This window comes from Pararge aegeria, chromosome 20 (assembly GCF_905163445.1).
Source record: "Pararge aegeria chromosome 20, ilParAegt1.1, whole genome shotgun sequence".
NCBI classification, from domain to species: Eukaryota; Metazoa; Arthropoda; class Insecta; order Lepidoptera; family Nymphalidae; genus Pararge; species Pararge aegeria.
Genome location: NC_053199.1, coordinates 3076731 through 3102423, shown reverse-complemented (window position 1 = coordinate 3102423; position 25693 = coordinate 3076731). Strand labels below are relative to the sequence as shown.

The 25693-nt window shown below is 36.6% G+C and overlaps 1 protein-coding gene across 1 annotated transcript; it reads left to right on the top strand.

The window, feature by feature from the left end:
* Positions 1–2306: 2306 nt before the first annotated feature.
* LOC120632645 (organic cation transporter protein-like) lies at positions 2307–24439 on the top strand. The gene is made up of 6 exons (XM_039902592.1): positions 2307–2638; positions 7514–7733; positions 13103–13358; positions 20838–21470; positions 21870–22048; positions 23333–24439. The coding sequence occupies exons 1-6, from the start codon at positions 2466–2468 to the stop codon at positions 23549–23551; spliced, it is 1680 nt and encodes a 559-aa protein (XP_039758526.1). The 5' UTR covers positions 2307–2465; the 3' UTR covers positions 23552–24439.
* Positions 24440–25693: the final 1254 nt, after the last annotated feature.

The following is a 25693-nucleotide window of genomic DNA, read 5'->3' as shown; positions in this document are numbered from 1 at the left end:
TAATTTAAGTTGCAATCACAACCCTACCAGTAGTCAGTACACAACAGTTAGATAGCAAGTTTATGATTACAACTTGTACATAGATGACATAAATATCTCCGGTGACCAGGATATTCAGACCGGAGCTCATTAATGGTGTTTGACTGCAGAAATAAGCATACTTCCAGATGAGATCGTTCACAAAAAGCTTTACAACTTCTACAACTGTTCACCCGCTTTTTACTACCCCTAAAAGGTTAACCCGCTACTATGTGCTACCGCTGATGTTTAGTGGTGTACCGTTGGTTGGTGGTGCCCCAGTGAATAAAGGAATGAATGAATACAATTTTATTGTACACCAAAGAAAAAAAGTTGTTACAAAGATATAAATAGGTACATACCAAGAGAGTACAATTTAGTGGCCTTATCGCTACATAGTGATTTCTTCCAGGCAATCAATGGCGTCAAAGGAAAAAACATAGAAAAGAGGTAGGTGGTGCAATAAATAAGATTTAATAATCATAAAAATATATAAATATAACTATATATTATGTATATATATATATATATATATCTTGTATTATATGTACATAAATATGTGGTTGGTGGTGTCTGATGATGGTAGTTGCAGTGACAGATTGCAGTCAAAGGATAATTTGTAACAGATTAAATCGCAGAATTAAATCTAGTAACAAAATTAATCAGCGATGTAGCTACGTCTTCTAGCCTCAAATCTCGTATGAAATTATAACAGTTCTGTACCATTCAGTTTAAATGATTTACTTAACAAATACCATTATTATAGTCTTAAATAAAGACTGACTATATAACTGTCTAAAAATGTATCTTTTAGTGATAATTTTTAATAAATCAATAGTAACTTTTAAGTTTATCCATTATATACAAACATACAAAAAAACTATCTTTTCTTGTATGCCTAATACGTAAAACTGCACCATGTATCTATGTACATATTTATGTTCTCAGTTTGGATACCTAATAGGCTTTTAAGCCAACGTGGTAATATGAAGAAAATCATCGTGAAGAAATCTTATGGTCTGGGGGAAAGATAATTGCAAAAGAAAATTACAGTTCGTAGGTTTGAAATTACATTATCAAAATGATTTTATGAGTTGTGACATTTTACACGCAACTCTACGTGATTAATATCTATACTTGTAGCTTCATTTTACTTTACCTAAGTCATTAGTGTTTAAATTCAGGTTTTAATTCAAAGTCTTTATTTTATGTAGGTACTTAAAAGTTTTATCATCATCATGTCAACCAATCGACGTCCACAGCTGGACATAGGTCTTTTGTAGAGAGTTCCTCTATACACGGTCCTGGGTCGCTTGCCTCCAGCGGCTCCCAGCGACTCGAATGATGTCATCTGTCATCTGCGCTTACCGGTGCGGGGTCGCCATTCCAGCACCTTAAGACCCCAACGTCCATTGGTTCTCCGAGCTATGTGCCCTGCCCATTGCCACTTGAGCTCCGCGACTCGCTGAGCTATGTCGTTAACTCTAGTTATTCTACGGATCTCCTCATTTCTGATTTGATCACGTAGAGATACACCTAGCATAGCTCTCTCCATCGCCCGCTGAGTGCCTCTGAGCCTTGTTATAAGGCCCATAGTTAGCGGCCAAAGTTTTATAAACTACCTTAAATAATTAAGCTTTAAAAATGCTTACAAGCATTTCCACGGCTAAAACTGAGTTTTATATGGTTGTTCCACTTTTTTTTAGTTGAACAGTATCATATCGACCCATTACCGGCCCACTGCACGACACTTTGCTATATGTTTTAGCGAAGGCAATCGGTTTGCAATTTCACCATCCTCAGCCTAATAGTTTCCCAATGCTGGAATGATAGGGGAACTATGATCATAGACCCACCACATTGCTCCAACGCGGGTGGATGGACTTTAATTATTCTTATTATAGGTAAGTGATATTAATAATCAGCTTAACTTATTCTATAAAGTACGGAGATAGACCAAGCCAATTTCCTATCAACCGATAATGAGATTTTTTTTTTTTCAGAAAAAGACGATATATTTTTTTGGCCTGGAAATCAAACCCTGGAACATGCCAACTACTATACAATGAAAGCGCCCCGCTCTTAAAGAAAAACCTTACGGAAGGTCACAGTTTATAGGCAAAGTTACTTAACTGCTATTTGACCTAGTAGGTTAATAGTTACAAAAGTTTATGGTTAAAGAAATTATGACTCGGTTAGTAGGTACTAACGATAAGCGATTGCAATGCAAAAAATTGTTTTACAATAAAAATGTTCGATCAAACGACTCACGCGCACTATACCCTTGGCGAGCGAGCCAATCACGTCGCGTTCTTATTTTAAATTCACGATTCGAATTTCTAATAAAGTTATACATATTATATGACAAATTCCTTTTTTAAATAAAAAATAGTGATGTGCTAAAATCAGACCAAATTTAAACAATATCCATTAATTAATTTAAAATAATGGATCCAGAGAAGAGTAGAGAAACCGAGGTGACAGTGGACGATATTTTGCATATTCTCGGACCGTTCGGAAAGTTTAATGTTTTGAACTATTTTCTCATTTTGTTCCCTGTGTTATTGGCGGGAATGTATTCATCTGTGTATAATTTCGAGGCAATGGATCTTAAATACAGGTGAGTTTTAATCATATCTGAATTCTTAGTGGCTTTGACCAGTAGTTAAGTCACAAAAGTTGACAGGACTTGACGGTTTAAAATTCTATATAAATATAAAGTTGCCTTCCGTTTTTGAAATTCGAACTTCAATATTAAATTTTTATTCAAAATATAATATTATTAATGATATTATTTTGTGTTTCAAATCCCTCATCCAAACAGAAGTAATAACTGTGATCGGATTGTGTAAATCTGTTTGTACCGACAAATTTTCAGCACTGGGATATTTTTCTTCATTCTTTGTTTTTTAACTCAATTCTTTTGGTAGGCCACAGAACAGTGCTTCACATCACATTTGATTTTAGGTCTTTTCGTCTGTAACTGAGAACACCTGGGGTTAGCATAGAGTTGAGCCTGAACTTTATTTTTGGCGTTGTTGCTTTATTGCTACCGCGTCATACGGAGGTTATGCGGGACTCCCCCCTCTAAAGGGGGTATACCCAAACTAAAAACCACCACGGCATGTCCTGTTGGCTTTGTTAGACGCCCGGGGAACCCGAGGACTTGATAACATCGGAAGAACGACAGCCTAACTGCGCCTGTAAGATTTTCGACCTCAGTTTAAGTTGACGGCATATTAGCAGATCAACATACAGTTGTAACAATCTCTCTTTTCTTTTTTCTCAATTTTAATTTAGATTTCATTTCACATTACCTTACTCACTACTTTTATCACAATTATCAAAAGCAGTTGTAATGAAAACCCTGTTAGGGCGTAGCAATTCGGGTAGTAGAACGCAGTAACGCAGCCCATTTAATAATAAAAAAATATAATATTTAATTATTTAAAAATTCGTTTAACCGTAACCGGCGAGGCGCATTAAGCAGCTACTACTGCAATCTAGGTACTGCGATCACCAACCCGTCTGCCCAGCGTGGTGGGCCCAGGTTATATGCAAACCCTTCCGTTGGGAGAGGCCTTTAGTCCGGGGCGATCAGCAATGGACTGTTTTGGCCATTGATTTATTGATATATGACAATGATGATACGAACATAAATATTTTCGTATCATCATTGTCATTTCGACCCATTACCGGCCCACTACAGGGCACGGGTCTCCTCCCACAATGAGAAGGGGATAAGGCGGCCGTAGTCCACGGTGGCCCAGTGCAGATTGGTGGACTCCACACACCTTCGAGATCATTATGTAGAGGGTAGGTAGTTCCTCAGAATGTTCCTTCACCGACGAAGCTAGTGATATATTTAATTTCTTAAAGCCCACATAACTTAGAAAAGTTATAGTTGCGTGATGGGATGCAAACTCGGCCCCCCGAAAGTTAAGTCGACCCAAGGGGTCGACTTAACTTGTGTGAGTGAGTAAGGACTCACTGCGCTTTCACCGCTTATGTACGTATATACATACAAAAACATACAGGAGAACTTCCTCCTTTTAAAGTCGGTTAAAGTATCGATAATAATAATAATAACTGATTGACATTGATTTGTGTATACAGTCACTTAAAGCCTCGACGATGTGACGTGCAATACAAGTTGTAACATAGAACTAAAGTATGGTTTATACGAAGCCAGTGGGCTGGCGTTAGTTGGCAGACAAGCCGACCTCCCTGGTTCAGGTGTGAGCGCTATGGTATTCAGTTGGCGGTACTGGTTTCGATTCCTGGCATTCCAATTTGGGAATTTATTTTTTCTGAATTTTATCTGGTCTTCTGTTGAAAGGCTTTGACCGGCTACTAACTACCCTACCGAATAGGACGTGATGCTAATCGATTTGGCGTTCCTGTACAATGTTGCATAAATATCGATTAGGAGTATGGGTTGAATATAACTGCCACACTCCTTAACAGGTTAGCCCGATACCATCTTAGACTGCATGACCACTTACCACCAGGTAAAATTGCAGTCAAGGTATTTCTTGTAGTGCAATAAATGGCCCGACCAATGTTGTTGCCAAAACAAACGCCAGCTAAGTGTCTACACGTGTTTTCAAAGCAGACACAGTGGCTGCGGACACGGAAGTGACTTGACTTGAAAAATAGGCAGGCTCTCTACTCTCGGCTTGGCTTGAAAAACTGTTTATACGCTAATACAAAGCAAGCATTTGATGCCAGTGAGACGGGCAGGCAGTGCTGGCATCGTATGAACTATGCTTTACATAAACTTAACTACTAGCTGATGTTTTGTCTGGTGAGAGGATTCGGCCGTGGCAAGTTACCACTCAACCAACAAAGACGTTAAACGTTCCGTTACGATGCGTGAAAACTGATATAGGTTTAATATAACTATCTTATACTGTGTCATCACTTACCAGGCAGTGAGATTGCAGTTAAAGGCTAACTTATAGTGAAATAAAAAAAAAAAATACTCGAATGATGTCTAAGTTGATACATTATTGAAATAATTAAAGAATAGAATACTTATCTGTATTTCAAGATGGTTCGGTTACGCTTATCAATTTAACAAAAAAGTCACGTACTTAGGTATTCTGTGTTACTAACCTAGGTAAGTTATTAAAAAGTGAAGAAATAATATAATATGTGATAATATCATAGAAACAATTCTCTGGCCTAGGAACGTGATACCATGTTATTTAAAATTAGGAAGATATTATATGACACAATAATTTATTTAATAAATTTCGTATATCTTTTAATATATATTTCTTGTGTGCGTATATCACTAAACTCATCCTAGACAGCTGGACCGATTTGAATGAATTTTTCAGTATGCGTTTGGGAGGCACCCTGGATGTTTTAGATTCACAAATCAGCCCGACAGATGGCGCTGGGGTCAGCTAGTAAATTTATATGTGTTAAAAATACAGCGAAAGGGGTATTTAATTTAATTACGAAATAAATCTTTTATTTTATATTTTTAATCGAAAGTGGGGGGGATACAAAACAAATGTTGATGTGCAAAAAAAATCGAAGCCCCCGTGTTTACTTATTTCATAATTAGACAAAAAATAGTTTCATTGTTTTTCTCTTTGCAATAAAATGATACCAAAACATCTATACTATCTCTTCTAAAATATATATGTGAAAATTTGGATGAAAGTTTGTTACTCAATCACGCCAAAACGGCTGAATGGATCTGGATGAAATTTCGCACAGATTTATTATAGTCTGGAATAACACATAAGCTACTTTTTATCTCGAAATATTGTACGGTCCAGTTAGGATAGATTTGTTTCCGTTTTTTACAGTGCAAGATAATGACGGTTTTATTGTATAGTAGTGGTTCAGGCGTCAGAGAATAACCTACGTATTATTTCCACGCGAACGAAGTCGCGGTTAATAACTTGTTATTCATAATAGCAATCCCAGATTATCATTATTAATTTAGGGACGCCAAGGTTTGTAATATTACACAAACATTTAAAAATAGTACTACTTTAAGTTATTACCCGCTTCTTCGTTCGCGTGGAAATTTTGGTCTTTATTTATTTTTAAATAAAGTCAAATATCTTAATTCAAGTAGGCCCATAGGTGGCACTTTTGATGCGCACATAAGAATTCCACAGTAGTGAGATGATGGCGTTTACCACATTCGTAAACTTAAAACTACAGCTACGAGGGTTTTAAACGCGTCCTGGTCAAAAAAGAAGCCCACAACAAACTTAGCCGGGTGTTTTTTTTTTGCTATCACCATCTCACAATGTCATTTAAAATTATTACAAGAGCAACCTGGTTAGAGCAATAATTCGCACCCAAGCTTTTTTATCGTAGTCCTTTATACTATAATAGGACTTTTCTATAAGCTTACGTTTAAATAAATAATACCAACAAAATAATAATAATACCAAAATTTCCACCAATTTTTTATCTATAATAGCAACCCCATCATGCCTCATTAGCCCTTAATTTAGGGACTCCAAGTTTTGTAATATAACACTAACATTTGAAAATAATACTACTTTAAGTTATTACTTTATTTATTTTTAAATAAATAATACCAAATAATAATAATACAAAAATTTCCACCATTTTTTTCTAAGGAATCATCTAATATACATATATATAAATATATATGTTTTTACTATATATATGAAGTATTAGTATGTATTGTATATGTAATGTTTATAATAAGCACAATTTAAGTAGCACTATTCCGTTTTCTCTTATATGTTTCTTCAACCAAAGGTTGTCTGGAGGAGATCGCTTCGAGCGATAAGGCCGCCTTTGTGCATATGTATGTTATCGTTTTTTTTTTTTGTTAACCTGGTTTTATATTTGTATGTGCAATAAAGACATTTTCTTCTTCTTCTTCTTCTGTCAAACGTCTCTCTTTCATACAATAAATATACTTAAGTGACGCTAGCTTGAGTCAATATTGTGTTTTTTTTAATTATGATTATTAATTTTATGGTTTAAACAGACCCGCAGTGTGATTACGTATCTCACGACAGGCTTGCGACAGGCGTAAATCTTGTGAACACTGCTGTCAAACGTCACTCTTTTATGCAATAAATACATTAAAGTGACGCTAGTTTGAGTCAATATTGTGTTTTTTTAATTATGATTATTAATTTTATGATTTAAACATACCCGCACTGTGATTACGTATCTCGCGACAGGCGTATATCTTGTGATCACTGCTCTCAAACGCCACTCTTCCATACAATAAATATATTTATTGTATGGAAGAATGACGTTTGACAGCAGCAGCGTTTACACGAAAGTGACGCTAGCTTGAGTCAATGCAGTGTTTTTTTAATGATGATTATTAATTTTATTATTTAAACAGACCCGCAGGGTGATTACGTATCTCGCGACAGTCTTGCGACAAGCGTAAATCTTGTGAACACTGCTGTCAAACGTCACTCTTCCATACAATAAATGTACTAGTGACATCCCTGCTTTTCTAACTCCACAGATGCGCAATACCAGAATGCGTAGACCAAGAGGCAAACTTCACAGCGCCATACTTGGAAGACGGGTCGCCTGCCAAGTGTCTGCGGTACGCGCCCTTCATGAACTTCACGAGCAATGAAAACAAGCTGAACGATACATGTGCACCTCACTTCTTCGACACCTCCACGGAGGTCAAGTGCGATTCCTACATTTACTTCGAGGAGCATTCCATCGTTAAAGAGGTAAGTAACCAACGTTTGCGAGTGCGGCGGAGGGCGATGCGACGCGGTGGGTCGGAGTATATTGTCTAGAAAATCGGATGAAAGTTTTAGATGCTTAGGTATTTAACACTTTTAGATTAGGGGTATGGGTTTAATATTACCCCTAACAGGTTAACCCTACACCAGCTTAGACTACATCTCTTACTACCAGGTGAGATTGCAGTAAAGTATAAAAAATATAACCAAAACAAAAATAGGTAACAAAAACTCTTATGGTAGGCAGTGTTTTATGAATGAATGTAATGCCCGCCGGTGACGCGACGACATGTGTAGTTCATAATTTACCTCGACACTGATTTATTCCCAAGTTCAGACGTTGACAGATTGATTTGCGCAAATTTTATGATTCTGATTTAAACTCTTTAAAGCTTTTATTTCTTTATAGGTAATGAGGAATGATTTCAGTTTTATATGTATGCAGTTTTAAGCTATATATATATATGTATATATTAATTTTCGTGCACTTTGAAGCTTGGCTAGTAGAGAATGCTTTAGCGTTAAGTGCACCTTTTGTAAGTCGATCTCTGGTTGGGCAATAAAGAGATTCCCTAAGGGCTATAGTCTTCTACACCTTATAGGATAGCTGAAGCCCTTAGTGAAAACCTTTTCAGTTAGGTCTATAACAGTTCTGGGTTCCCCGGGCGTCTAGTACCTAAAGCTAACGGGAAGGGCATGCCGTTGTGATTTTTAGTTCGCGTATATGCCCTTCAATAGGGGAGGAGTCCCACAAATGGCTACCCCTGTCCTTGGGGCATAACTTTAGTCTTTATAAACAAAAAGTGGACATAAACAGTCGTCTTACAAGAAATGGTTATAAATTAGTGACATCTGTATATCGTCTGCAAAAGGTACAGAAGTCATTTGTGGGATTGAGTATACGCTTTTATAATATGATTCCAAAGGTAATTTTGGACCTACCAATGCATAAATTTAAAGAATATGTTAAAACACATTTATCACAGCGAGGTTACTATACAATTGATGAATTCCTTAATGACAAGGTTGCTTGGAAGCATCCGGCTCCGCTTTCATCTCTCACAAGATAGAAAAATGAATGTTAAAATGTATATTGTTGACGTTGGAAAAGAGCAACTGCTGAGTTTCTTGCCGGCTTCTTCTCGGTAGAATCTGCCTTCCGGACCGGTGGTGGAGTCACTACAAACAGACAGACTTGACGTTTCAAAAGTGCTTATATTAGGCCTACTTGAAATAAATGAATTTTTGGATTTGAATTTAACAAAGCTATGCTAGCCATAAACATGTTAGAGAAAATCTTTTTTTTTTGGCGTATAGAAAATGCCCCAAGATGTCCTTGGGGGTAGACATCTTGGGGCATTTTCTCTACGACAAAAAAAAGATGTTCTCTAACATGCTTATCGCTAGCATCAGAAAACCACCCAGGTTTATTACATATGCTAACAGAGAATTATGTCTAGGTACGGTTACCACAGAACATTATTGCCAGTTTAACATATTGTGTATAAAAATGATCATAAGTGACTTAAAAAGTAGGATTTCTGAGGATTAATATCGTCTCGTTCATTAGTGGGTTGTATGATTTCACATTAATCAAATCAAATCAATATACACTTCATTGTACACCATATACAAAGAATTAAAACAAAAAAACACGAAACAAAAAAGAAAAGGTACAATAGGCGGCCTTATCGCTTAAAAGCAATCTCTACCAAGCAACATCCAGGCAGGCAGTGGCGTGCACATGGTTTTTGACCAGGGTATGCATAAAGGAGGAAAATGGCATAAAATGGAAAAATCCTTCCCCTTTATGAGTAATACAAAATTTTTAGGGTATGCGTTGTTTTTTTGCATGTATGAAGTGCACGCCACTGCAGGCAGGCATACATTCTATGTTAATAGTAAATTACAATTCCCATAAAGGATAGCGGTTCATTATGTAATCGGCGACATGGTATTTAAAAGCAGTAAAATAGTAATTAGCTATGATTATAGTGAGTCAGTGAGTCAGCAATGCGTATCAAATTTTTGCACGTGTTCTATTAACGGTTCACTAGAAACTCTAATGAGAGTTAAATCCTGTATGGATTTACCCTATTGAATTTTTACATCTTTTGGAGCGTTATGTAAGGCTTGTAATTAAGACGGCCGATTGGCGTTTGCAGCGATCCTGCTTTCTGAGTCCAAGGCCGTGGGTTCGATTCCCACAACTGGAAAATGTTCGCGTGATGAGCATGAATGTTTTTCAGTGTCTGGGTGTTAATATGTATATTCTAAGTATTTATGTATATTATTTATAATAATATTCAACAGTCATCTTAGTACCCATAACACAAGCTACGCTTACTTTGGGGCTAGATGGCGATGTGTGTATTTTCGTAATATATTTATTATTATTATTCTATCATTTATTATTTTTCTTTTTTTTTTAATTATTAACAATGCTTAAATATAAATTAAAAAAACACTATTAAAAATTTATAAAAAAAAACTTCCACCCTCCGCTTGCGGGGCTTTTGAATGCCCAAGCAACCGGTGGTCAGGGCTCCAGAGTGAGGAACCTCCTCACAAAACGCGCCGTTTCAAGGACAACTGCCTTCTGTATCCGACCCTTGATCCAACAACCAAGCGATTATTATTATTATTATATTATTATTATTATTATTGTGGTTAAAGCTTTGACCTCCCTTTTGGAGGGTCGAGTTCGATCCCAACACGCACCTCTAACTTTTCGGAGTTATGTACGTTTTTTAATTTAAGCAATATAAATATCACTTGCTTTGGGTGAGAGGACTACGGCCTTAACCCTTCTCATTTTGAGACGAGACTCGTGCCGTGGACCGTTAATGGGTTGACATTGGTGATGATGATAATGAAAGTCAGATGAGAGTATTTTTTATATAAAAACAAGATGCGCGCGCAGTTAGTTGGGATGAAGTTAGTCTCCACAGATTCTCGAAACAATATTTTTTTATTCATGCTCTTTATTTGTACTTATCCACGATGCTATCTATCACCTAGCCAAGTTATATCGAAATTTGTTTAGTAATTCGGACGTGACAAGCTAATTCCACATAACCCGATTCTCTCGCCCAAATAATCGTATATCTTGTTAATTATTTACGCGTCAAAATTAAAAAAACAATAGAAAAGGCAGCTTTATCGCATAGGGCAACTCGATGATAAGGATACCTTTATCATGAATAGCGGTGCCTTGCGACTCCGTTTGCTTATAAGTAAACCTTAAAAGATAGGCATATGCTGTCGCGGACTTTTTTTTAGAACATTTAAAGGGAAAAAACTTTGAAATTTTATCAAAACTTTAACCGATTACGCAGCGCACGCAGCTTCTTTTGTGCTATGCTCCCTTTGGCCATAGCGTGATATGGGTCTATAGCCTTCCCCGATAAATTGGCTATCCAACACTGAAATAACTTTTATAATCTGACTGTAATAGTTCCTGAGTTCATTGCGTCCAAAATTGAAAATTCAAAATTCAAAAATGTTTATTCATGTAGACCTTATCACAGGCAAATGTTACACTAATGTTAGTTATGGTTATAACTGCATTCGTAAGCTTAAAACTAAAGCTAGGAGGGTTCGAAACGCGCCCTGGTCTAAGAAGAGCCCACAACAAACTAAGCCAGGTTTTTTTTTATCACCATCTCACAGTCTAGTTAATGTTGAGCTATGAAGTTAGAGTAATTCATACCCAAGCTTTTTTATCATACATGTAATCCTTAATATTAAAATAGGATTTTTATATATGCTTACGATTTATATAAACTTTGAACTTATTGAGAGACATCTCAAGGATTTCATCTGGTAATTTGTTATAAAATAATATACAATTACCAAGTTCTATTTCTCTCATCTATAATTATTAAGTTCAAGTAAACAAACTAACAAATAAACATACTCCTCAGCTTTGTATATTAGTAAAAGATTACCTGAAATAATCGTGTAAGCTAAATAAGAAGCGGTTATTTTGCTATCAAAACAACATTTTACTGTCATCAACATGTGACAAATTACAGGTGGTGATTACCACTAACCATTATATAAGGGTTATTCTATGGTGATAACAATGACATATATATGTGAATTGCTTTTGTATTTATCTAAATAATAATCTTGTTTCTTACTATGATTAATATACTGATAATAATTGCAAGAGCAGGCTATGAACACAATTTAATGGGTTTAGACGACCTGACGCAGTGGTGGAGAGCTGCAGTTGGAGTAACCGGGTTCGATTTCCGGTAAAGGTAATTTTAGGAATTGATGGTTTCTGAATTTTCACTAGAGCGGAGCGGGGGGGAGGTTTGACCGTGGCTAGTTACCACCACAATGACGAAGACGTGCAACCGAGCGATTTAGCGTTCTTATACATATGCGTATCATCGTCATCATATTAACTCATTATCGACCCAATACAGGGTCCGGGTCTCCTCCCACAATGAAAAGGTTTTAGGCCGTCCTCCACCAAGCTGGCTCAGAGCGGATTAATGGACTTCAGACGCCTTTGAAAACATTATGGAGAACTCTCAGGCGTGCAGGTTTGCTCACGATGTTTTCCTTCACCGTTGAAGCAAGTGATATTTTAATAACTTAAAACGCACATAAATTAGAAAAGATAGAGGTGCGAACTCGGCCCCCCGAAAGTGAAGCCGATGTCCTAACCAATGGGCTATCACCGGGCATTCACATTACATATGAATATGGTAAAAGCTTTATAGAACTGCCATACCACTACAGGCTAGCCCGCTACTATCTAAGCTCCATCATGGCTTACCGCCCGGTGGTTAACACTACAAACAGACTGACTTGACGTTCCAAAATTGCTTTTAAACTGAGCATATTAGAAATGAATTTTGTTTTTTAGAAATTTGCTAACTTGTAGCAAAAACCAAAAATGTTTTAACAACGGTGTAAAGAGAAAATGCAGAAAGTATAAATTTCAAAATTGTCCCTTCCGGGGATATAATCCGGGACCTCTCCCTAATAAAACGGATCTCTTCCCAATATTTTATAGAAAGAAGCAGGCGTTACTTTGCGGAATTTCATGATATATTATGAAAATTATGCTTAATTTGCTATACTCCGCGAAAAGCAGGATAATTAATAATTAATAATTTATCAATCTTTATACTCCACACCAAACAGATATTCGGCAATGTACCCTCTACGCACGTTTCGCTCTGAAACCGGAGCGTCCTCAGGAGATGTTGACTTTACAATGAATAATTGTTAAGTCCTTAGTGACTTTAATTTTTAAAGGCTCTCTTCCCTGCACCGCGTAGATCTCCAAAAGCATCTTCTATAAAGTCCTGCAATTTATTTTTCTTTTACAGTTCAACCTCGGTTGCCAAGATTGGAAGCGGTCCCTGGTCGGCACCGTCCACAACGCTGGTTTCTTCATCTCCATACCCTTAACCGGCCTAATATCTGATAGATATGGACGTCGCCTGGCCTTAGTCTTCGCGAGTGTTGCAAATGGCATCTTTGGAGTCATTCGGGCGTTCTCGTTAAATTACGAAATGTTTATCGTGCTCGAATTTCTCGAACCGGCGCTGGGTGGTGGAGTTTACACTGCCTGTTTTGTTTTAGGTAAGAATTTTATTTTTATTTATTCTCATCTTCATTCCCTTTTTATGTCCCATTGCTAAGCACCGGTCGCCTCTTTTAGCAGAATTTTGTTTTCTGGTTCAGGTTCGGTTTTAAACAAAGATTTACATCTTAATAGTTCAATGGGTACATACCACGATTATTTATGGGATTGTCGATTTTTCGACCCAGTTGCATGGATCCTGGCCCCGACTCCCCCTTTATTTTTAATAAAGGTTGGTTTTGTTACTGGTATACTTTAATATTAGGAAGAAGAAAGATTTCATTTTTGTATGTAGTTTTGAGGTGATCCACAACATAAAAATGTACAAACACATTTTTATGTTGTGGATGAACTCAAAAACTACTTTACCGATTTGATAAAATATTTCACCTTTACACCGATATACATACTTAGCGAGCATATGCTTGTTATAGGGTTTTTCTTTATACGCGTACGCCGACTAAATAGTCGATCACTCAATACGTAACAGAGTGTTTACGGCGAAAATATTGGTTCTTAGTCGATCTAAAAATTTCATACATACATATTTGATATAATAAGACACAGCATTTTGATTTTAAAAGTAAAAAGGTACTTTTCAATCGTCATGCATTTCTTACAAAAGAAGAAATTTTGTTTTCGATACATATAAGTACGTCATTTAAGGGATAATTAAAATTGGCATTAAGCTGCGCACGGAAAAGGAGTTTACGAATATGAGTAATATCCTTTTAACATTATAACGACGCTTAGACACCGCGGGTAAAACCGCGGACAAAATCATGCACTTATTTCGTCTCTGATAGGGAATTTAAAGTAATACACATGTTTTATTTCCGCTATGGATTTGAAACTTCACCTTTTCAATGTAGATACAGGTGTAACTTAGCGGAAATCTACGCAATGAACATTGTATAATGTATAGCCATCGTAATCGGTATTATAAACTAGTCGTTGCCCGCAACTTTCGTGTACTGTCAAAGTCAAAGTCAAAAATATATTTATTCAAATGGGCCCATAGATAGCACATTGAATTATTTTTTCTTTTTATAGTGATAGTTGTCGGAACAAGCTATAAGCACGGCGGTAGTACTTCCCTGGACGAGCTCGTGTCACTACTACTTGGATAGCACTCGGTGGTGGAATACATCGTGTAGTGTACCTGCATGCCTGAGAGTTCTCAAAGGCGAGCCAAAGATCAACCCGCACTTGTCCAGGGTGGTTACGGCCTTAACCCTTCTCATCCTGTAAAAAGACCCGTACCCATTTTTTTCGCGTGGTGAAAAAGCTTTATGGCCTGGTCCCTTGGGTAGGACAGAGGTTATGTGGGACTCCCCCCTCGTAAGGGCGAAAGGGGGGTATACGGTATACCCAAACAAAATCAACCACGAAATGCCCCTCTTGTTGGCTTTTTAGACGCCCAGGGTTATAATGATGGTGAGACTATTGGCAGTATTATGTAGAAGATACAACTTATATTAATTACCTCAAGTTGTCTCCGGGAAGAAGGGTGGTGACATACGTATACGAACGGACAGACAACGGTGTGTCCAATAACGGTTCAGTAACTAAGCTAGATAAACGTGATTTTTATTTACGTCAATAAGCTTACGTAAACATAAATAAACCACTTGAAATACCTTCCGTGTGCCAATGTTCAATGATTAATTTATGAATGTCTTGTTCCCATGACATACATCGGTTATAAATAAACACTATTAATATGTTATAGTCATTGTTTTTTAAATGAATAATGCTTAGAGGTTCAGATAATATAATGAAATGGAAGTATATAATACCACTATGCTATGTAGCGATGTAGCGATAAGGCCACCAAATTGTACTCTCTTGATATGTATTTATTGTTCTTTGGTGTACAATAAAAGTGTATTCATTCATTCATTCACGTTTATCCTTGTGGATGGTTTCGTAAACACATAAAACTGTAGGCAAAGGGCGAAATGCATATTAGACAATAACATTTTATTTGTAATCGGCTAAAACCACAGAGAAATAGCTAAATTCCTATGCTTTGTAAAGACAATCACTATTCTTCGAGGGCATTCGATCTAAGATCGTCCCGTACACTGACGCTGAGTATACCTTATGCAAGTCCTAATGTTACAAGCGTTTGTTTAGCGTAGAAGTAAGTAGGTATGCGGCAGACAAAGTCAATGGCGATATTTAAATAAAAATGTTTAAATCAGCCTCATTTTTATGTGTACTGTACAGAAGAAGAATTTAATTTTTATATTTTTTAATTATGTGTTATTCGTATAAGTTAGTTTATGTATCAGTATTCAGTTACATGTATGTATGTATGAGTATGTTTTTTTTATTAGTTATTTAACTTCTTCAGTCTGATCTTTCTCTTTTTTTACCTTATCTTAAGGTTGCCTTGCAGATGCTACTAAGCGATTAGTCAGCCATTGGTATTCTACTGCATTCTTTATATTTCTGTTTTTTGTGTATTTATCCTAACCTTGAAGCTTGAAGCGGTAATAGCCTAGTGGTTTGGACTTCGGCTTCATTTTGGGAAGGCGGAGTTCGAATCCCAGCCTCTTACTTTTCTAAGTTATGAGCGTTTTAAGTAATTAAAATGTCACTTGATATAACGGTGAAGGAAAACATCGTGAGGAAACCTGCATGCCTGAGAGTTCTCTATAATGTTCTCAAAGGCGTGTTGAGTGCACCAATCCGAACCGGACCAGCGTGGTGGACTACGTCCTATACCATTCTCATTGCGTGTGGTATGTGTTTTGATATGATGATCCTAACCTTGATGAAGTATACAAATACAGAGTAAAAATAATAATAACTAACCGCAACCTCATTTGTGCCTTTGAATTGGAGAAAAGGTTTTTTTTTTGTTTAGATCTCTAAGCCTATTTAAAACTTATACACCTAAATTTATAAATACAACAAACCTACTATCTAAACTAATTCAGGATATATTTTGTTAGAAAAAAGGTATGGTAAATAGTAATTGACGAAACTTACGCTTTTTAGCTAAAATATTTCCACTCGAATGCTCGTAGTATCCTCACAAAAAACGGCTTAAAGTAACGCTATTGTAGCTTGAATCATTGAGAAAAATGGCTTTCTAAACTATTTTTATAAATTAACATGCAGACCGCCTCGTTGGTCTAGTGGTTTAGCGTGGTAAAGCATCATGAGGTCTTCAATTCTAATCACGGGTCGGGCTTGTTATTTATATCTATTGTTTTTTTTATAGTGACATTTGACCAACCATCACTTCGATTGAAGTCCACTGCTAGACATAGGTGTTTGTATAGAGTTTCAAAATCCACGGTCCCGGTCCGCTTGTTTACAGCGGCTCCCAGCGACTTGTTTGATGTCCTCTCGTTGGTGGCCGACCTGCCACTCCAGCAACTTGAAACTTCAACGTCCATCGGCTTTCCGAGCTATGTGCCCCGTACATTTCAACTTTGCGACTCGCTGAGCTGTCTGTAATTATACCAGCAACCGCGCCCTTTAAACCGGACCACAGCATTGCAACAATATTGCTCAGCGTTAGAAGTAACCATGGCGGTAGTAGTTACCCCGGATCAGCTCTGTCACAAAAAGGGGGTATAAAGTAACGAAGTACCGCTAGTATGAAAATTAAATTAAGTTCTATAAGTAACTTTATTACTTAACTTGAATATTATTAATCCTTTAATCTATAATTGTTAATGACTAACTTACTTTGCATACCTACTTAGCTTGAGCACGGTTCGTGTTACTAGATAGTGATTATTTTAATAATTACAAAGTTATATCATTTCAACATTTACTATTTAGGCTAAGTTCTCACAGGCCACGTCGTAGTGGAGTCAACAACGCAGTCTTTCCAAAATTTTTTTTTAAATATACTACGACAATGCAGCCCCAAAGTAAGCGTAGCTTGTGTTATGAGTACTAAGATAGCTGTTGAATATTGTTATGAATATAATACACATAAAAACTTATAATATACAGATAAACACCCAGATACTGAAAAACAATCGTGTTCATCACACAAACATTTTACAGTTGTGGGAATCGAAACCACGGCCTAGGACTCAGAAAGCAGGGTCGCTGCCAACTGCGCCAGTCGGCTGTCATTACCAACACACAAAATGTGTTATCACCACGACAAGTTAGTCCTTTACTGCAATATTACCTGATAAAGAATAATGCAGGATTATACCTATAGGACTCATCGGTTTTAATCGGGTCCTGCCTTAATTTTTTCTCTTTATTGCACAACCAGAAATCGGCTTACAAAACGCGGACTTAATGCTAAAGCCTTTTGTACGAGCCAACCTACGAACCAGTAAACATAGGAGAAAAACGAGTGAAGTTACGGTCAAAAAACAAAAAATATAGATAAATATAATTTGTATTTATTAAAGCGGTGATAGCACATTGGGTAGAAGCTCGACTTCACTTTCGGATTCGAGTTCGAATACCTATAACTTTTCAGTTAAGTGCGTTTTAAATACTTAAAATATCACTCGCTTCAACGCTGAAGGAAAACATCGTAGGAAACCTGCATACCTGAGAGTTCTACATAATGTTCAAAAAGGTGTGTGGAATCCACCAATCCGCACTGGGCCAGCGTGGTGGACTACGGCCTTAACTCCTTCTTATTGTGGGAGGAGAACCGTGCTCTGTAATGGCCCGGTAATGGATTGATGAGTTGTGGGAACAACTCGTCATACAAAACGCATCATTTGATAGCGAGAGTTGTCAACTCATTGCATATTGTGTAGGGGGTTAACAGGTGGCAACCGCTTAGCAACTGTTGGAAAAGTTAGTGAATATAGCAGTAGTTTCCTTTCACACGAATGAAGTCGCGCACATCAACTTGTTGGGGCGACAGCATCAGATTACTATTTATGAAGCCTTGAGGCATGTCGAATATAATTTATAACAAATGATAAGTTGCAACCGCATTATTATGGTTAAAATTTAAATAATCGACTAAGTAGGTAATTCGCCCTCTTTTCTGTCATCTTCTAACATCTAATTATTTGATTTATTCTACAATTATCATGTCTTGATTTAATAAAAGCGTGTCAAATATAAATTACAAACCAATTTTTTTTATTCAGCGTTATTTTATTTAAATTTTTTAATTACTTACCCGCTATCTTGTGTTTTCAAGAAAGCAGTTTTAATAAACTGCTTTCTAGATCAACTGTAATAGATTCATTTTTTTATTATATATAGCGGATGTTTTTTTTAATATAGTATTTTCTTTGGTATTTTTACTTTAACAAAAGCTTTTTATTATAAATATATACTTACATATAAATACAAACATCTAACAAGTTAAAAATTAACTCTATTGGGCAAAACACAAGCTGTTGCTGAGACCAAAGCAATTTTCACTGCCCTTAAATTTATATACACCGATGCGTCTTAACGTCCACTAATAGGTAGGTACAAAACATTCACAGTAATATAAATATTAAGAAAAAAAAACTGAATCATTATCATGATTATCAAACCATAACTGGCCCACTATGGAGCAAGGGTCTTCTCTCAGAATATGGAGGGTTTAGTCCACAACGCTGCCCAAATGCTTCAAGCACCTTTGAGACCATTATTGAGAACTCCCGGGCATGTTTCCGAACGAGGTTTTCCTTCAACGTCGAATCAAGTGTTATATTATAGTTATTACTTTATTAATATAAAAAAGTAAACATTAAAAAAATTAATATAGTGAAAATCAAGCTTAATATGATAAATATAATTTATAAAAAAGTAAACATTAAAAAAAAAAAAAAGTGAATTAAAGCGGTGATAGCAAATTGGATAGCAGCTTGTTCAAAAAGAGAGAATTCCAAAAAGAATTCAAAAACTCCGCGAGAATCTGTACTGTGTGTAATTTATAATTTCTTCAGTATTTATACTCCACACCAAACAGATCTACGCACGGGAGATTTTTACTTTACAATGACACATTGTAAAGTCAACATCTCTTGTGAATGCTCCGGTTTCGGAGCGAATCGTGCGTAATGTACCCTACATTGCCGAAAATACCTACACATTCTCCTACTTTTCGCGAAGTGAAGCAAATTAAGTTTAATATATCATGGAATTACATAATATATCATGGAATTCCAGAAAGTATCCTGCCTGTGACTATCCAATATTTTTATAAGTAGTATTTTAACGGTTTGATTTTAAAAACGTCATTAAGTGCGAGAAATTAGAGGTGCGTTCCAGGGATTGAACTCGGTCTACCGAAACGGAGGCTGAAGCCCTAATAACTGAGCAATCACTAATACCACCAAAATAATTTATATAACTACCTTTTGCGTTAAGAAGGAATAAGAACTACCATTTATAATGGGGTTTTCATTACCATCAACAAAACCCCATTATAATGTATACTTAGCTATTTTGGGCCTTCACCGCGTCACTTAAATCATTGCCGTGGCTCATTAATTCTTTGTGACTAATTAATTACACTTCTTGCTGAATCCGAGTTTCCGGACATCATTGTGTAGCTTTCTTGCCCGTGTCCCCAGGCCACTGACATGCGTGACTTGCATAGCATAAAAAGTTTATTTAAACAATGACTGACAACAGTCCCCCATGATAGTAACGAAAAAAAAACATTTTTTAAACCTATACTTACGTATTAAACCTGTACATACACCCTAGTTAATTCGTCTTCCTAAACGGTGACTAGCACCTATAAAACCAACCTTTATAACCAAACGACCTTAAATAACCGAAACCAACTAGAACTATTTATTTATTTATTTAAGCCTTATAACTTTCCTATACTTATCTTATACAACTACAGTGAATTATGTACTTTTTATGTATATTTTTTATGTATCAGGAACCCTCTTCGGTGGAGGCCTCCTCCAAGACTTGCCATCTTTCCCTATCCGGAGCTATTTGGATCCATTGTGGACCCGCGATTCTCTTAATATCATCATCCCATCGAGTACACGGTCTGCCTCTGTAGCGCTTGCCTGGTGGGCCTCTCCATGTGGTTACTGTTTTGGTCCACCTGAGATCTGTGAGGCGCGCCACGTAGACAACTGGAGCTGTAGGTTAAATATAAATGCCATTCCCCTGATAGGTTATCCCACTTCCATCTTAGACTGCAAGGGCTCGTATAGTGATAAAAAAACGACTGTCAGACTTTAACCCTCCTTTTTAAACAATGATTTGAATCAATGATGTCATTGTATTTTATCCTAAAACCACTGACTGATACCACCGATCAGGACTTCCATCATCAATATAACTGCCTTTCTTACTAATGGGTGAACCCCAGAGAGAGAAAGATAGATAGCGCGAAAGACTCCAAGATCACTAGTAAAAAAAAATTCAAAATTAGTCAGACACCCAAATGATTCTTAGTCAGGATCCGAGTTCCAAACATCCGTTATTACAAGCATAACCTTTGGGTCAAAATATCCAGTGACATGCCATTTAACTTACACTCTCCACTATCTCTTTTACAGCTTTGGAGCTAGTTGGTCCAAAAGGCAGAGTATTTGCCAGTCTACTATTCAACACCATGTTTATTCTTGGAGGAGTTACTGTGACGCTTCTGTCCTGGTGGCTGCAGAGTTGGCGATATCTCCTCTTAGTCATCTACATACCAGCAATTCTGGTCTTCTTCTACTTGTGGTCACTCACCGAAAGCTTCCGATGGTTATTCAGCAAAGGACGCTATGAAGAAGGACTAAATGTGCTCTCCAGGTGTGAGAAGTTCAACAATGTGAGAGTTCCTAAAGACCATTATGATCAAGTGGAGAAGCAAGCGATGAAACAAAGAGATGCCAGGAAATGTGAGGTTATAGCAACCAACCGATCCACTTTCAAACAGTTACTTATGTCTCCCATGATATGGAAAAGACTCTTCACTTGTTCATTCCTATGGACAACATCAACTTTGGTATACTACGGTCTCTCCATCAATGCTATAGAATTATCCGGGAACAGTTATCTGAACTACATCGTTGTTATTATAATCGAAGCGCCAGCCAATGTATGCAAGTTGATTTGCCTGGATAGATTTGGAAGGAAAAAGGTCATAGCTATAGCATATTTTCTGACTGGCATCATACTTATTAACTACGGATTTATACCAGGTAATTTATAATAGTTTTTCATCTGTACCGATTAAAAACAAATTTTCCTATTCTTGTGTGAATATTAAACTGTAAGTTTTATTATTAAAAGTGAGTTAACGAAGTAATAAGTGGGGTCACTTATTCCATCGCCAACTCATTTCAACACTAATAAATATTATGTTGTCAATGCTAATAAATCAAGAATAAGTCACGCATCATTAATATTAATCAATCAAATTATAAAAAATACAAGGAATCCCAGCGTGCATTTATCTCAAGATACAAAACAGATATTCTGTGATAAAATATGGTAGCTACTATCTCAAAATAACTGTTATAATATATTCCGAGATAATACTATGTGGTAATTGTGTGATGTCACGTTCAAATAGATGACATGATTATTTAATGTTTCAGGTGGAAATTGGTCGACAGCATTTTATCTGGGCGGAAAATTCTTCATTACCCTCGCATATAACTCATTGTACATTTTCGCGGCAGAGGTTTTCCCGACCAATTATAGAACCACATTATTGGCGATTTGTTCCACTATCGGAAGAATAGGCTCGGCGGTTGCCCCGCAAACTCCATTATTGGTAAGTTTTTTGGCATTTCCAAACTCAAATGTCATTGTTATTTAGCCATATTGTTATACCGTGGGTATATGATTCATAATGTAGTGCCGTGGGGTGACGGCAGATCAGACGACAGCTGTCCACTTCCTCTTCCCGTAGGTGTCGTACTAGGCGATTTTTTTTATTTTTTTTTATTTTTATACACTTTATTAGTACACCACAAATAGGAAAAATAATGGACACAACAAAAATATCCTTATCGCTTAGTAGCGATCTCTTCCAGGCAACCTTAGGATTAGGAAAACCAAGGGAAACCGATTAGTGGGGTGTATTATTTAGGGAAGGGACAACGGGCAGCACGACTCGACGACCTCTGTGGCGCAGCGATGAGCAATTTAGAAATTTCAAATTTCTGATTTCTCTATGTCTGGTCTGATGGGAGGCTTTCGCCGTGGCCAGTTACCACCCTAACAAAGACGTGCCGCTAAGCGATTCAGAGTTCCGGTGCGATACTGCGTAGAAAAGTATTAGGGGTATGACTACCATACTCCCTAACAGGTTAGCCCGCTACCATCTTAGACTGCATCATCGCTTACCACCAGATGCAGTGAAGGGCTTACTTGTAGTGGAATATAAAAAAAAGCCTCTGTGCTAATCCTATGATATATTGCGATCACCAACCCGTCTGCCTAGCGTGGTGGTTATTGGAAAATCTTCCCGTTCGGAGAGTCCTTTAGTTAAGCAGTGGACTATGCTGGACTTATGAGAAAGATTATTTAAAAACATAATTTTTAAACAATTAATATTTCACAACTAGCTGTGTCCTCATTCTTATTCGTATTACAGTTTATTCAAACCCCTACAGCTTGGTTTTCGAGGATAAAAAGTAAGCCTTTGTTACTCTCCGTTCTTTCATCTTACTTTATGCCAAAAATCAAGTCGATCAATTGCTAAGAGCGTGAAGAAAAGATAAACAAACAATCGCACAAACACAATTTCGCATTTATAATATTAGTTAAACTAGGAAATTTTTATATTTGAGTCCAATTTGTTTGTTAAATGTACGTTTTACGTTTTCTTTTTCACTAAACTGGATTTGCCAACAACACCCGCACAAGGCAAAGATTTTAAAGCTTTGGTGTCAAATGAATTTCCTTAATTTAGGTTCAATTTCGCAAAACCTGATTTTCCGATCATTAATAATGTTGAATAATCAATGATTGTTGAATTTAAGATCATTAACTTTTGATGAAGATTTGTACGCAAAGAAGGTTTCAAATTTCAATTTATCTTTATCTTTTGCAGTCCCGATTCTACGAGTTTTTACCAACTCTTCTATTTGGCATAATGTCTGCACTTTCTGGATTCCTAGTACTCACCTTACCAGAAACTAACAACCAAAAACTACCAGACTCCCTGAAGGAAGCACAAGATCAAGACAGAAAAGTACCGACAGATGAGATTGAAAAAGAAAGGAATACTGATGAAACTGGCTCGGGGATTGATACAAAGACAACCTTATGAGTATAGGGATAATTCTGACTTGAATGAAAAGCTAGACGCGATAACAAATATGTACAAAATAGTGACAAACCTGCTAGTCCTGCAATGTTTCGTGCAAAATCTTCATATTTATGAAAAAAAACAGATCGCCTGTCTATATTTTCGTTTATTGTTAGGAAAAAACTTGTGAATTAAGACTGAGACTGAGAGTGTAAATTTTAAGTAAAACTGATTGCACATCTATTATATTACCACGCGCCGTAAAAACACATTAAAGGAAAATTTGTACTGGATAACCGAATGACATCAACAGTATACCATTTTCTAATAGATGTGCGACCTTTTTATAAGTATAAAGACGTTGAATCGGAGTTAGAGTTAATCCGTGATTTGTTTTTAATCGAAAACTTGACTTCAAAAGTCCATCAAATTAATTTTTCTCCTTCTTTTTTAACACATACTTTTTTTAGTTTTGTCGCGTTCGCTCTTCCTGTTTTCTGATCCGCATACACGTAAGCAAGCTGCTTGCTGAACTTCCCCGCTGATGCTGCTCATTATTCAAGCCCGTAACGGAGTTGTTCATAATATTCAATAAGGAGAGAAATTAGACGATGAAACATCTTGCCATTTGTAAATAGGAGTTAAAAATCGTTTTTCAAAGGGAACTATGGCTAGAACTTTTCAAAGGACAGCTATCCAAGCTGTTCACATTGGAAATTTAACCCTCTGTACGAAATTTCACGTTGATATAGTGAAAGGGTTTTGGCAACGCTAAAAGTCGAAGCAAATGGATAGCGTTCTTCGTTATCAAATTATTTTCTGTGATCTGTAGTCCATTTTTGAGGATAAGGTTATTGTGTTATAAAACTAATTTGTTGTATTTTTTTAGAAAATAAATATTTGAGAAACAAAAAATTGCTTTTAATAAACAAATAAATATATATATAATACTCATATCGTCACCTAGCCACAAAATAAGCGTGGCTTGTGTTTAGGTACTAAGATGACTGATGAATATTTCTATAAATAAAACACATAACGGTCGGTACACCGACGAAAGAGTGTGAAGTGAACTGTATCATACTGAATGGTCGCCCGCTTAAATATGTTAAGCATTTTAAATATCTAGGACATGTTGTTACCGATGACCTTAAGGACCTATGATGCAGACATAGAACGAGAGCGTAGGACTTTGGCGGTGCGCTGTAATATGTTGGTCCGTAGGTTTGCCTGTTGTAGCCAAGAAGCAAAAGTTACTTTGTTCAAAGTCAAACCTTTTACACGGGATCCCTGTGGACCAACTATACACAGGCATCGCTAAACGCCCTACGAGTTCAGTATAATGATGGTTTCAGAATGCTGTTGGGCTTACCCCGTTATTGTAGTGCATCAGAAATGTTCGCGACGGCTCATACTGATGACTTTTTTGCCATCAGAAGAAATCGAATAGCATCCTTGATGAAAAGAACGTGGGTAAGCAGTAACGGCATTCTGATAAATCGATACGACTCTCCAATTTACAAGTTTTTTATTAAACTCCACGTAGGGCTGTCTGGACGCCGAAATTTTAATTTGTAACTTTTTTTTTTATATTGCATATATTAATATATAATGTAAGTTTTTATTTTTTTTATTTAGTTTAGTTTTTAATTATTATATTTATGTTATAGTGTAGTGCGTAGTGATGGGTCATAGATACCAAATAAATAAATAAATAAATACTTATAATATACAGATAAACAACCAGACACTAAAAAACATTAATGTTCGCACTTATTCGTTTTCTTTTTAGTTTTCCTAATCCTAAGGTTGCCTGGCAGAGATCACTACTTAGCGATAAGGCCGCCTTTTGTTTCCTCCTTCATTCTTCATGTGTTTGTTCTTTTTTTGGTCTCGTTTTTCTGAGTGGTGTAATAAAGAGTATAAATAAAATAAATAAATAAATGCTCATTACACAAAGATTTTCTTAGCAGGTTCACTGCCCACTGCACCAATTGGCCAGAGTCTATCTTAATGCCTAATGTGCCTGTTATAAGACTTGGATTACACCTATAAGTTTTACTTACGTAAGTCGATTACGGAAGTCACTTACGAATAATTTTCTGATGTAAATAACTTTGTAAGCTAGTTATAGTGAATTACGTAAGCTGTAATTCTGGCCAT